Source organism: Cydia fagiglandana, chromosome 14 (assembly GCF_963556715.1).
Source record: "Cydia fagiglandana chromosome 14, ilCydFagi1.1, whole genome shotgun sequence".
Classification (NCBI taxonomy): Eukaryota; Metazoa; Arthropoda; class Insecta; order Lepidoptera; family Tortricidae; genus Cydia; species Cydia fagiglandana.
In genome coordinates this window covers 809,390-825,054 of record NC_085945.1, presented here as the reverse complement: position 1 = coordinate 825,054, position 15,665 = coordinate 809,390, and the positions used below count along the sequence as shown (strand labels likewise).

General features: G+C 37.5%; 1 protein-coding gene across 1 annotated transcript in view; it reads right to left on the bottom strand.

Moving 5' to 3' along the window:
* The window catches only part of LOC134670633 (neurobeachin), a 604,515-nt gene extending 590,276 nt beyond the window's left edge, over nt 1-14,239 (bottom strand). Inside the window, exon 1 of the mRNA XM_063528438.1 lies at nt 13,992-14,239. Coding sequence (XP_063384508.1) covers nt 13,992-14,210 — 219 coding nt within the window. The 5' untranslated portion in view covers nt 14,211-14,239. The remainder of the gene's footprint in view (nt 1-13,991) is intronic.
* Between the last annotated feature and the right edge of the window lie 1,426 nt (nt 14,240-15,665).

Below are 15,665 nucleotides of genomic sequence, written 5' to 3'. Positions count from 1 at the left end.
TAATTTAACCATCTTCCAAGGATCGTAGCCACATGAAAATTGGCAGCTGTATGTAGTTCCGATGACAATACAATAATATGGTACTGTCGAACTGATCTGATGATGGAGACAGGAAGTGGCCATAGGAATTCTGTGATGAAACAACGCAACCTAATTGTGTTGGGGGTTTTTAGAATTGTCTCGATGAGTATTAGTTGTCTGCGTAAGAAAAGTACAGTCAGCGATAAAAGCTTATACCAAAAATGAAATTTTTGCAAAAAACTTATTATACGCTATTTCGGGGTTGGTGTCAAAGCGAAAGTTGTTCAGTATGACCTACAGATGTGCAAGTTGCGAAGAGTAACCAAACAGAAAAGTTAGCAATTAATTAAACTTTCATTTTGGTAATGGATAATTCGATTCCCATACCAAAAAGATGAGAGGTTTCCGAATTTTTTCATGTGGAAATTTCGCACATTTTTGAAGGCCCATTTGACCTTGATGACTTTTATTTTATGCAAAAAGAGCCTATATTTCAAGTTAAACTGGTGTTACCGAGAAGAAGGCTAGCCAGTTTGTAAGCATTTCTCATTTCAGCGCTAGCTAAGTAAGAGATGAGCGAATCAATACGCAACTGAACTGTCGCCCACAGAGCCGCAACCATTATGTCGGGGGCGATTTGATTCGAGCGGCCGCGAATTAATTGCTGTACGAGTATTTTGGTTATATTGTCCTGGTAAGGGTTGGGCAATGATGCCGGCAAAGCGATATTTATTTATAGATAAATCTTATTTATGCCAAGACTTAGACTTAATGAATCTCATACTGCATTTTAAAGTACTTCACTTAATTATTCCACAAAGAAAATTCTATTAGAAAATGTAGGCCTCAACAACATATATAATGATATCATATTGTGAGATTGTGACATGAAAAATACATAGCTGCCTTTATAAACACAACTAAACAGTCAATGTACCGGAGTAAAAATTACTTTATAAAAATCATAAAATAAATTATTTAGTATTAGGTTCTACCTATTTGTATAACAGAGATGTATGCCATATATCTGTAAGGTGTGGTGGTATGATGGTATTGTGTTGTATGATATGGTATGGTGGTTAGTATGGTGTAATACCTTAAATTTGGAGATGTAAAAGGTCCCTAATATCAGAGTAGAGTAGATAATAATACTAATTACGCATTAAAGTGTAGAATATCGAACGAATACGTAAGCATCTGAAAAAACGCCTGTAAAACAGACTTAAATTGAGAGAGTACTGAAATTATTTAGCTTAAATTCTCCTGAAAAGTTACAAAACTGATAAAAAAGACACTTTCATTCTATTAAAAGTTGTCTTGATTCTGAGTAGAAACAATACAACAGTTTTCGTGAATTATAAATTCGGAAAAAGTGAAAACTACGTACTTCGAGAACGTCCAATAACTTTCAACCAACTCCCATTAGATCAATCTCCAGACAATCCATCTGAGCGACAGAGAGAAGTATCTACTGCCTTCTCTTTTCCACCATCGGCTCACAACACAACTCGTGTTTGTAAACAAGGGAAATCAATCACCGCCGGAAGTCGTCCAATGACGTTTATTTATATTTCGCACACTTCCGGAATTTCCTTGGAGTGTTAAATTGTTAAACGTAAACACGTTTTCCCGATGTAATTTTAAACTCAGATTTCAATAGGAACTCAAGGATTATGAAACTTTTTGAGCTCAAGAGGATTTATGAGGAAAAACGAAGTTGGTGAATGTAGGTTATTGTTTTTCAATGTTTATTTTTGCAAGAAGAATAATTAGGTCATATCATATTGAACCCTTTTCATTAAGGTCAATACGGGTAAGAGTGTGCCTGCGGAGTAGGTAGTATGGCTGGCCCTCACCTGCGGAGTAGGTAGTATGGCTGGCCCTCACCTGCGGAGTAGGTAGTATGGCTGGCCCTCACACGGAGGCCTTATAGTGTTTATTGATTAGTGTTTAGGGCATGGTAATTCTTTTGCCACTAAATGCAAGTAGGTAGTAATAGTAGCCAATGTGTGAGCTCGCAATAAAAACAGTAACATTGTTTGAAAATAAAAGACACAGAACAGTTTCACAAGTTATCATGAATTCATCCTTGACTGTAGAATATAATGACAATGCCTAATAGGTACTTTAAAGTGCCCTTTGCTTTTAATGTGTGAATATTTCGCGAATAATTCTGCACAATGAACTAAGATACTCTCTGCTCTTCCAATTAATGGCCCCAGACATTCGTCTGAATTCATTTGCATTTGATTATATGTATCTACCTGAAACATAGACTAACTGAACAGTAAACAGACTCCACATTATAAAGTTATTAACTCTTTTATCATTACCACGAATTAGACTGACATTTTCGCTAGCGACAACTTAACTAACTGACAAATCAGAATGCATCTCTCTCGTTCTGACATTGGTGCAAGCGCGATGCACAGCGTTTGAGTTGACGCAATCACTAAGCGTTTAAGACCGCATAAAACTCATGGTACATGGTACTTATTATCAGAGCTCGGCGGGGGTGAGCTGTTTTCAGAGTTTGCACAACATGGACATGCCGTGTCATTCGATGGTATATGTGGTGTAATTTAATAATTAAAGAAATTATTTTATTTAGGCTGCCTTTCCGCTACGATTTTTACATCGCCATTAAATCAAATGAATTTTATAGCAAGCTTTTTTTGTAAACCTCTTCAAATAATATTTATATCCATCCATATGCTACTATTAAAGTTTGTTTGTACATAAGGCATTGTTATGTTAGTTTAATTATAATTAATAAAGTTTTATTTTAATATTTCTTTCTAAGGTGTATCTATATTAATATCTACACTTCACATAAGTGACGTCAAAATGGCTCACCCCTGCCGAGCTCTGCTTATTATATAAGAATATCACTGCTTTAAGCTTCACTTCTCACTTATCCTGTCTTGACCTACTTGACTTGTGACCTGTGTTATGTACAATAAAGTGTTTACATACATACATACATACATACTTGTAGATATCTAGATATAATTTCGTAGATGATTTACAACATGATAATACGTAAATGTAACTCATTCTAAATTAAATTAAATTCAAACCGCAAATCTTTCGTCATTGTTATAATTATCTAGGTGCTTATGATTTGCGTCACGATTACGTGTTTCATCTAATAGGTAAGTGATCAGCTACGTGAAACAATACGTGGATAGACATGATGATGCTCTCCTGACCGATTTCGGCCCCAGCGACTGTGTGCTCTGGACTAGGCAATTTTTAGCTCGTGTTATTAGAGTGTAGCTGATCAACTCTCTGATGCGCTCTTAGGTGGCTCACGTACCCTATCTTCTTGCTAAATACTCGAGCGCATTTTGGGCACGTCAGCACACCACCTACATAGTTGTAGGAAATTGAGGTTGTCGGCCGAGTCTTAAGCTCATCACGTTTTTTGTCGAGCTCACTGCGGCGTTCCGTCTCAAAAATGTTAACTCTATCATTAATGAGGCGCCGCCATTCGGGCCGCTGCGCTGCCTTCCTCTCCCAGTCAGAGGGCTCTAGTTGGCATCTCTTCATATGTCTTTTCAGAACATCCTTATATCGTAAGTACTGGCCACCGCTTTTACGCTTACCATTCTGGAGTTCTGAAAAGAAGATACGCTTCGCCACTCTGTCTTCTGACATCCGAGACACGTGCCCACACCACCGCAGCTGCCGCCTCATCAGATACACCTCAATGCCTCCGACATTTGCGCGCCTCAGGACGTTTGTGTTTCTGACCCGATTCTGATTAGACATGACTCGTCTTATAGAGGTACATTTAGGTATAGATTACTAATACTAGGCGCGTGATATTAACATAAGTACTTGCGCAGATTATAATATGTAATGATCATTATCATCATTCTCTTGTCCTTGTCCCATTCACTGGATAGGACCAAATTAATGGCGGGAAAGAGGGGAGGCTTTAGCCTATAGCCAGACCAACCTGACTATAGAAAAACTTTTGAAAACAATAATATATGAAATACATGTAGGCTGTTGCCAAGCAGTGCTTAACTAAACATAGGTCGCGGTTCAAACCCGATTCATACCAAAGCTTTTCAGATCTCGAGACAATGGCGGGGTAGATATAGTAACAGCCTACTTTATTTAAATTCCCTCCGAGATTTTAATGGACCCCGGCCAAACCGGTGTTTCGGGAGTTCTTACTTAGGCCATGAATAAAACATGCACCCGCAGAGCTTGATGAATTTTCTATTTAAGACATTTGAAACAATGAGTATTTTGAGTGCAATTAATAAGCCAGAGGAATGATACTTAATATAAGTTATATTTTATTCATGTTATATTTTGTTTTATTGTTACACCAAAAGAGATGAAACGGGTGGTGATGGCTTAGTTGTTTGTATAAAAATGTATGTTTAGATTGTTTAGTAATAAATTGTAATATTTTGTATGTTGTGTAGATATTCTTGGGTCGCTGGGCCACATTAAAAGTTACTTACAGGTCTATTCGGATTTCGAGATAATCACAAGATCTGGAGACGATTTAGAGATCAACTAGATCTACATTAGATATCGACTAGATGTGACTTGGATATCTAAGTCATAACTTGTCGAAATCGTTCAAGAGGACCTCCAGAATCGCGGAAACGTCAAATTTGACATATCTATCTTACAAATATCTTTAAATTATCCATATGGTAACTTGTTGAAGTCTAGTAGAAATCTAATTCATTTTCCGAATCAAGCCGTTAGTTATAATAAATAATATAAAACAAGGGTTTGATTCACCTCGGTAACACTGTTTGTAGGGTTCCGTACCCAAAGGGTAAAACGGGACCCTATTACTAAGACTCTGCTGTCCGTCCGTCTGTCACCAGGCTGTATCTCACGAACCGTGAACTGTTGCCGCTATAACAACAAATACTAAAAACAGAATAAAATAAATATTTAAGTGGAGCTCCCATACAACAAACGTGATTTTTGACCGAAGTTAAGCAACGTTGGGCGAGGTCAGTACTTGGATGGGTGACCGTTTTTTTTTTTGCCTTTTTTTGCGTTATGGTACGGAACCCTTCGTGCGCGAGTCTGACTCGCACTTGCCCGGTTTTTAAGTGTTTCTTAGACACATTTTGTTCCTGAGTTATGGGTGATTTCTGTATTTTTATATAGCTTTAGTCTATAAAAAGTTTTGCCACGTGATCAGAGCGGCCAAGGTGTTCACAATATCTGAACAAGCACTCTAACGCCTTAAAAATATAGGCGTGCTCAATATTTGTGAACACCTTGACCGCTCCGATGTATCTGATGGCGACTGTATGTACTCGTATGTCATTGTCCCATAGCATTAGTATAAAGGAATGTAAATGTAGTTAGTAAAATAAAGGTGCTTAATGAGCATAATGAGTGTATTGCTGTTGAGGTGAAACTTAATAGACGTGGTAAAGAGAGAAAACAGCACTTAAATAAGTTTTAATGATCTGTCTAGACGTATTGTTGTTTGCTGAACAATGGAGGTAAAAAAGGTCAACTAAGCATTTTTACGTGGGTACATTTTATATAAAATGATAAAAGTTGAAGAATAGTGGTTATGACATGCGCTGTCACTCTAATGAGCCATTTTGTGATATTGAATGACATTATTTTTAAAAACATCGATAAATGTATTATTTGACTTAGTGCCTAGAGTTCGTCTAAGCTAAGTCTGCATTAACTTTGACATAACCATAAACATAGTTTCATAGTAGTTTGACATTAACACGTTCACCGCGGAAAGTCAAAATCTTAACTTAAAATATAGTGCGTCAGGAGGCCCACTTCGCCCCGCAGTAACTTTCTAAAAGTGTACACTCAAACTGCTAAAACGGCTTTAACCTTTTGGACGCCAATGACTGATTAATCGGTCACAAACCACAGAGCAACATAGACCTACGTGCATATGCATAAAGTTCAATTTCAGTTTTGACACTTCGGTGACATGGCGTTCGCGTGTCAGCTTTTGTGTTTGACACGGCGTCGAAAAGGTAGGTACCTGTACCTACTGAGATCTTATTTTTTAATATGACATTTCCACACTTTGTTATTACAGAGTCCATGGTAACTATCATAAACCACCAAATGCCTGTTTTTCGAAGAAATACTTTACTCGTCATTTTGTAATGAGACGACCCCTATGCGTGGGCATAGAGTAGCGGCGACCTACCAGGGTCACATAAAAAACGAGGTTTCATTGTCATATGGAGGCTATTTTAAATGTAATAACAGGGTATGAATATGATCTGGGTTTCTTTATGTACATAATCTGTCAGCTGTCAATAATGACATTGCTATAGTCCGAATCTAACCTTAAATCTGTCTGACGAAGGTGGAGATTTTCGCTTATTTCCCTCAGCGGCCCGCGCCTATTCCCCGGCCCAATGGCCGACTGAGACCCATCAATTGAAACTTGCTACAAATCGTTCTGATGTCCATTTGTTCCCTTTACGTTTCGATTCGTTTCAAACTGTAATAGATTTTATTTGAAGAGAAATAAAATGGTTTCGTGCAATTTGTGCGATATTAAAGTAGTGATCAATTTTATTTCATCGTGAAATGTGACAATTGATTTATTAGCTTTATTGTTATTTGTTTGAGCCAACCTAATTTGGTAGTCCAACTTCAACACTTACGGTTTAAAATATCCGAAAATTAACTATGTATTTAATATGTAAATTCCAACATTAATACAAAAACAAGCTAACTACAAATATATGAAAATTAAAACTTGCAAAATTTTTCATAAACACGAATTAACTCGAGCGAAATCTCTAATAAAATCCTTCAAACGCCGGCATTTTAATTAAAAACCATTTTATGTCCTGTAAATGGCTTTTTTGTATCTTTTTTGAAATTCTACGAGGGAATTGTAATAAAATAAAAAGCGTTATTAATTTTACCCGATACATTTTAATGTAGATAATGGTCCATATAATCCCGTGGAGCAGACGTTGTCACAAGAGGTTTTATTAATTTTATTTTACGAGAGATAGTGGAGTTTAACAGTTAAATATGTAAAAGGGAAGCGCACTCAAATATTCAGTAGGGTAGCATCCCCCTCATTTAGAAAAATAAATATGACGTCGAAATACAGGCGCTTATATTGCAAGAGGCATAAATGTTGGAATAAAAATATATTTATTGTTCTCTTTGCTGCATACATATAGGTACCGTTACGTGCATTCCGCACGTCTGTTTTGAAATATATTCATATAATAAAATTTTATGAAACAAACACCCATTCATTGCTCCTCCTGGTAAGTATTGAAGGCAGAGCTTACTAATAAGATAGATTGTTTATTAGTTTTAATTTAGATTAGCTCATGTATACTTGTAAACTCCTATTTTATCTGTCTGACGACCGGTCTGGCCTAGTGGGTAGTGACCCTGCCTGCGAAGCCGATGGTCCTGGGTTCGAATCCCAGTAAGGGCATTTATTTGTATGATGATACAGATATATGTTCCTGAGTCATGGGTGTTTTCTATGTATTTAAGTATTTGTATATTATATATATCATTGTCTGAGTACCCACAACACAAGCCTTCTTGAGCTTACTGTGGGACTTAGTCAATCTGTGTAAGAATGTCCCATAATATATTTTTTTTTATTTTTTATTTTTTATCTGTATTTTTCGGATCATCTTTTTGATAAATCTCCTGGTATTCTCTAGAGTCCTCACGAGTCTCACGACACAGGCTTGTTCTAGTGTGAGGGCTACTGTTAACCAAATTGCAATATTTGTAAGTGAAACTGACTCTCGTTTTATATTTCATGTATGCCTGGTAACGAAATATTTTGTGTTTGATTTCCTGTACCTAACTATTCCCGGCCTGCTGGCTGGCATGCTTGTTTCCAGAGCGACCGGGGGTTTCACGCGAACGAGATTCCAACTCGGATACACTTTGTAAACTGTTCCAACATCGAGAATAAGGCAGATATTCATCACAACATAAACAATACAGTTCTTTGGAGTCTGTACAAGATATACAAGGTGATTTTGTTATAAATATATATTCGTTTTTTTCTTTTCGATATTTTAATGTCAGGGACAATGAGTCTCTTTGTGTAGCATAGCATTTTCTATACAGGGTGGCCCGTTTTCATTGTCCGTGATTATTATGTTATTATTCTGGAACTACTAAAGTTGTTTATATTGTTAACTTTGTTTATACCTAGGAATGAACCTCCAGGTCTATTTGTTATTTATTTTTGTATCTGTGCATTGTGTGCAATAGAAGTAATATGCTGATTACGACTGTTTGTGTTCTAAATAAACCAAAAAAAATAACCTATATATCTGCTCATGCTCTGAAGGGCGGATAGTTAACTATGAAAGTCATACAGATGTAGAGCATAATTGTTTGCCATAATTGTTTGTATTTTCACGGAAACGGACGAACGTGCAGTCAGTTTCAGTACAATAAATTAACAGTGAGGTTGACTGAACTAGCACGACAAACATATACGAACGTTTCTGAGAACATACCATGACAAATAATATTATTAATGCACTAGGTACACAGGTATATCTATATCTACATAGGTACCTATCTACATGACATGATTCGCGGAAACACATGAGACAGCAGATTTTTACTTAGCGTTTTCGCCTTTTATTGGCCCCATAAGTAAAGTTCAGTTCAACGTTCTATTCATGTTTATTGATAACACCACTAAATGTTAATTTTACTTTGGAAAAATTATGACGATTCTGAAGATATTGCTACCGCAATCTTGGACAGAATATAGCTTTTCTTCAATATATTCTCATTATTTGAATTTCCATCGTAATTGAAACTCCCTCGTGTAAAGTTCACATCCCGCGACACAGTACTAAACAGCTCTCAAAACGATGACCGGAGGGAATCAAGTCCTAGAAAGTTCCAAAACCTTCCATAATCACCGGAACCAGGGGAAAAGACATCGCTCGAGTACAACACCCTTCACTTACCATTTGCAGACTTTATGTCGTTGGAATAAGGTTTCAAATAGGTCCGTTACTATCTCGTGTTACGCAAACTTATCGAATCATTCCCCGGGGCACCGTGCCGGCGCGGGGCGCGGGGGATACTTGTGACGTAATTATGTCAAATCTAACTTTTTTTCGTGTGCGTCGGGATGGCAGGTCGGCTTTGGAATTTCAAGGATTTTCGGTAACTTTTTTTACCTACTTCAGTGTACCTTTTCTAAAAATCTGAAAAACTCTCATTGAAATGAGTTTTGCCCGTAAAACAAATTATTTTTATAAAGGTTATTTCAGATATTTAAAAAAAGGTTCCTTAAAATATCGGGAGATCGAAAATAATACAAAAGGTAATCACGGTCCATATCCCGGTCGATATAAAACTAGTGAAACTAACCGTGAATCATTCAAAACTGTAATTGGTTCCTTCTTCAGTTACGTTAATGTGTTTGCAAAATTATTCATGTGTCTCAAATTTATTACCTAATCTCATATCACATAAGATGCCTCTGCAGGATCCATTTTGGACCATACCGATACCCGTAGAAAATGTAATATAAGGTGCCTGGTTACCTCAATAACTTCGAAAACAGGCTAATTTAATAAATAACTTAATGTTTACTAAATCAGAAGCACTTCATACTTACGTTACGGCAACGTTTAACTAGTTATTATAAATTATAATAGTTTCTTGAAAATACATTTATTTACATAAAAGATATATACAGTGGTACATATTTTTTAAGTGCCCCGTTTAAAAGCTGGCCCAATACACCTTGAGTGCAATAACTAAAGAGTTTGAGAAAACTATCAAACACGCGTAAGTAAGTACCTATAAACTTCATCTAAATTCCTTCACCGACCCGACTGACGTGACGCACACCTCCGCGCGCCATGTAAACGAGCCCCCAATTTAACTAATGAAATGAAAACCCGACTTGTTAGTTCCACTTCAATAAACTTTACAAATTATTTGCCATAGTTTCCGAACCAAGCGGTATCGGATCTTACAACTTGTTAAGGCTTTGATCTTGTTATGAAACCTTTAGCCTTACCACGAGTTTGACTAATATTCTAATACGAGCGAATATGTCAGTGTCAAACTCGTGGTAAGGCTACTGGACGATCGCCCACGTTGATCTGTGGTATCGCGCTCGTTACTGGAGCGCGCGAGACACATTACGAGTAGTATCAAGGTCGGATCATAACAAAAACAAAACATTAACATTATCTCCTAGCATCGCTCGTCTAATAAATCCAAAGAATTGGCACATATACTAGTTTTTTTTATAAAAGCAATGACATTCCAACCTAAAAATGATCTAGGATTTATTGTGCCCGTTTCCTGAAGTAGTTTCCAATGTTATCCTTAACCAAATTTGATAAATATTGTAAATATCAAGTGACATTTTGTATCAATATTATATTCGAGACAGGGTTCGAATACGCGACCTTTGGTTTGAAAGTCGTACTACAACGCTACCAAAACTTCACCAAAACCAAAACTTTAACAAATCATAAAATCTGAGTACCGCTCGACATTGGAACGCTTCGGGCCAGATAGTTACTGATCTTAAACAGAGTTCGGAATAGTATTTTGATAGGACTTTTACTAACAAAAGCTTTAGATGTCGATCAAAACGTTATATCAAATTACCCTTTATTTGATAACCTTTGAAAGACGCAGGTTAACTATCTTGGAATAGTTAATTTAGCAAATTCCTAACCGTTTAGTAATATTTCAGTCGAGTGCGATTCAGAAAAAGCCAAAACAAGTTTAAGGTATAGAGCAAGAAAAATGAAAATATACACGACAGATCCAATTTTTCAAGAAGTGGATTTTATTATTAATTTTATCTTTTTTTACAATTACAGTGACTTTGCCTTCTGCAACCCGTATATGTTTATTTATTACTCCTAATACCATGTTGTCTAATACGCTAATTTTTACACAATTAAGCCCCGTTTTAGTCAATAAATAATATGTACATAATAGCTTCTTTATTACTTTATAATGATTAATTACTATCTTTGATGTTCACCCAGTTGAGAATAATGCAATCAAATTTAATTATTTGAGGCATACTCTACAGAAACAAAACTAATCCAAATGACCTGGACTTTGCTAATTCAAATAACCCTTCTCCTCAGTACCAGGCAAGTAGAAGGTGAAAGGTTAACTTAATTATAGCGTTCGTTCAGAAGCGGTTTTACGCCAGACGCTCGACGCTCGAGCACCTCTCGTTGGCGGTTTGTAATTTACATCATTCCTTTCACAGGTCTACTTTTATACGTAACATCAACTGTGATGACGTTTCGTAAGCCTTATCGCAAGGACATAAAGTTCACCGACAGTCAAAGTATTGCTGTTGGTACTTGTTTCAGACTAGATTTATGTGGAGTCTTCTAACAAAGGTTGGTGGACGCTTGTAAAAAACATGTGACGATTGATGAGATTACTAGTATACCGGGTGTGGCCTGTAACACGAGCAAAGAATTAAAACATAGATAGTACTCCTCAAACCGGGACACTTTTGTTCAACAACTTTTAAAAATTATTAAGTATTTAGACTCCCTATTTTTCATACAAAATAAATATTCTCTTCAATGGACGCCATCGCCACGCCATATCATTGTGATTGACGTTGCTTGTCACGCCTTAAACATAACAAAATTCGTAATACATTGCGTCTTAGAATAAACTTTAAAGTGGATTAAAAATCAAACCACAAGTTATTTTTAAAAGTCGCTGAACAACTGTTGGTCAGTATGAGGAGTACATCCCACAGTTTAATTTTTTGCTCATGTTACAGGCCACACCCGGTATACTACGTGTACTTACAATTAAACTCGTTATTTCATAACCGTAAATTCTTCCAGCCACATCGTTTATAATTTCTCCTTTCATTAGTTCCACAAAGCTTCGTATTGGCAAGTCGGTCCTCAGTAGTTGCAGGCTCAAAGACTTAGCGAAATTGAACTTATTACTAGAAGAAAGACAAGGAACGAATTAGAGAGAAAATTGCGACTCTAACACGTACCATCTGTACTTACTTTCAATGAAATTAATCAAAAAATTGTAATAGATTTTAACTAAAGAATAACACGGCCACGAAAATTAATTAAATTTTTTGTTGAAAGGAATGTGGAACTACTGTTTTAATAACCACTCTTAAGGCTCATTTCGACGGTTACTTACTTACAAGCAATGTTCGATAGGTACATGACTAACAACAGAGTACAATGAATTCAGTCGATCCGGTCGATCGGCCAAATACCGCAGTGTAATGAAAATAAGTGGGAATGGGCCGGCCATATCTGCCGCAGGGATGGGGCCAGCGAGTACTGTTCTGGAGACCTCGACTGGCAAGCCGGAGGGACGGAAAACCACGAGCCAGATGGTCGGACGACATTAGAAAGACAGCAGGGCCGACCTGGCATAGAACCGCCGCATACAGAACAACATGTAAATCCATGAAAGAGGCATATGTTCAGCAGTGGACGCAAATATGCTGAGAAGAAGGAAGAAGAAGAAGGAATGAAAATTACATGCGTTCTTGAACCGTCTAAACTGGGTTTCATTGGCATTATGATAGTCTCACATATAGACCGGTCAATAGTAATGCATTTTATAAGCCAAGTAACTTTAAAAGTACGAAACAACTTAATGTTCTCCTCTTGAAACGTGTCTAAGAATCACCTGGATAGAGAAGAATTTTGTCCGTAACGTATTGGGGAATTAGGATTCCAGAGGCAAATACACAGATAGGTACACAAGTTAAGCCCACGCAATGTGCGGCAGGGGTTAAAGAGCGGAATCGTAAAGCGAAAACCAACGCGCAAATCTAATCATTGTCAACTCATTGGGTCCTGCCGCTGTTACCCGTACAAATACTTCAGAAGCTCTTGATTTAGACGCCACCGAAGCAAACGTTTCTATGAATTTTCTAAATTTATCCTCTAAATTCCAGATTCATTTAATTTTAATCGAAGATTCACAAATAGCCCAGTAATTGGTTGTGCATAACATTGAATTAAAATTGTCTGTTTATTTTGTTGTCAAAGTTGAAACTAGTGAGACCTTCGCTCTCAGTAGGTCAAATATCAGCTAATATAGTATGTCTCCTCCTCTTTAAATGCAGAGCTCTATTCTACTCGCTAAATTTTAATACTACTTTTACTACGGGACCAACATCGATGTCACGAAAAAAATTTTGTCATTTTCATAGAAAACACTGACATCAGCGGCGGTAGCACGGTCGCATTCTTATCGCCTGTCACCATGCCTGTCACGTTCTAACAAGTATGTAAGTGCGAAAGTGATGGGCATAGTGACAGGCAACAAAAATGGAACCATGCGGCCACCGCTCTGATCAGCCAAAATCTATAAATTATTTCCACTTCGCCATAAGTACTTGCGGTCCGAAACACCACTGGGGTAAACAAAGGGTCAGTATTTCAGTGGAATTTCCGGGGGATATTTGGAATGTCGAAGTTTGTCAGTGATTTAAGTCTTCGCGAAGGACTTAAAACTTGCCGTTATGGTGTAAGTTTCACCGTTTTCGAAATATGTTTATATTAAATTAATGTCCAGTTTCCCTTCCCCAGAAACAATTACGAGAATTTGAATTAATTGCTAAATGGATCTCAGGAATCTATGGCGTCTAGAAAATATATCTTTGGGGAAAATTTTCCTTATTTAGTGTTTAGTTTTAGCATTTTTGTATTGTCAAGTTTAAAATAAATTGATTTTTGTACATCCTAAACAACTACTTACTACTCGTATTTTATCATCACAAACAAGTAGGTATTATATACACAATATATATGTCATTGAGATCGTCACAAAATCCCATATTTTCTGGAAATTAATTTAGAAAGCCAACCAGATAGTTGCAAACTCATCAAAGGAGTCGGTCAACAACAACAACTTGGGGCCTTAATAATACCGTATATCTTCAACATTGCAATTAAACTAATTGAACTCACCGAGAAAGCCTTTAGGAAGACCAGGCACTGTATAATTCCCTCCATGGTGTCGCCCGTCAGACAGAAGGTGCCAGTGAGATGGCGTCCCTTCTTGTCGCCAAGCGCGGGTGCCGCCGCAAGGCTGGCGTGCACTAGGGCTCCGCGGGGGCGCGCGTCGCGCGTGGCGCCCAGCACGCCGGGCAGCGGCGCGCCCTCCATCAGCCGAGCGAGAGGGTCCATGCCCTCACACTACACGCACTTAAAGGTCATCTCCATCACAACACCCTGAAGGTTTACTAGTATAAGCTCTACACTATTCACTTTTGACGATTTAACACAAGCGTCTGCTTGAGATTCCAACGATTTATCAAGATCGTGAGCGCTCGCTATTCACATACTTAAGGCTCTCAGAGATTTTAAAATAGGTACCGATATTCACTATTCACACGCTTAAGTTGATAGTAAGCTCACACCAATCACACTAATCTGGGCACTCCGAAATTTAAACACTAAGAGTTGATCGTTAGCTTTATTCACTAATCACACACTAAGTACCCTGGCCATTTTACAAAGAAACTCTTTCTATTGTTGACTACCCTGCCAGAGACTTGACTATTTATTTGGCACAAGAAAGCCTCTGACTCCCCTCACTATATCAAGCGTTGTATAGGTTTTGACAGCACCATTCGCTGGAGTTTGATACTTTACTGCTCAATATCAATCCTGGAAGAGACAGAGACCACTGTAGGTGCCAACGTCAAGCTCTGACAGAGGCTCTTGCACTCCTCGCACCTACAGCGCTGCTCCTGCTTGCTCCAGCACTCGCTGTTCACTAACAGACTCACAAACGTGTAGATCAGTATCGCCATGCCCATTATGATGTATATTTCCATGCTGTGACTTTGACACTATATTTGGCACCTGTGGAAAAGAGGGAGTTTTCTCACTGGTTTTACGCGTGATACTTTAGTCGATACATCAGTGGTTGCGAGTGGAGTGGAGTCATCCAAAATAAGGCAGACGGGGAAGATGCAACGATTATATAAACACAATTAAACCTATTTTTTTCCGAATGAGAAAAGTCGTTAGTTTCAACATTAAAATGAAAAAAAAAGTCATGCGCGTTGTCCGAGTGCTACAAATTGTTGAAATTCTTTGGGCCGTGGTGACGGTGATGATAGATATCAAATCTTAGAGAAATATTAAAGTATCCTTGATCGATTTAATCGCGTGATGATGTTGATTTTATCAAAGTAATCTTATCTACATAAATGACGTAAACATTGTTTTTGCATCTTCCCTATACCATAAAATCGAATTTCCGCACGTTCGTTCATTTGTCATTTTAACGGCGTTTGTTGAAAACAATAACGAGTCACGAGCGGGAGGCATATTCAGACATTTAAAACAAAACACCAATATCGTCCCAATGTCATCGTGTTCCTCTCGCACTCGTATATTGCTGCGAGAAGTATAGACAAACGGGTAAAAATTTGTAATATTACAAGCTTTTATTTAAAGTTAGTGAGTATATAAATAGGTGAAATTTTGGAAACGAAATTTAAACGACTGGCTAGCGATTGGTAATGCTCATTAAAAACCGATAACAAAGCAATATTTTGATGACATTGATGTAATGTGATGATGGACACCTAAGGTAGCCATAGTATCTCGTTAATAAAACAACCCAACCAT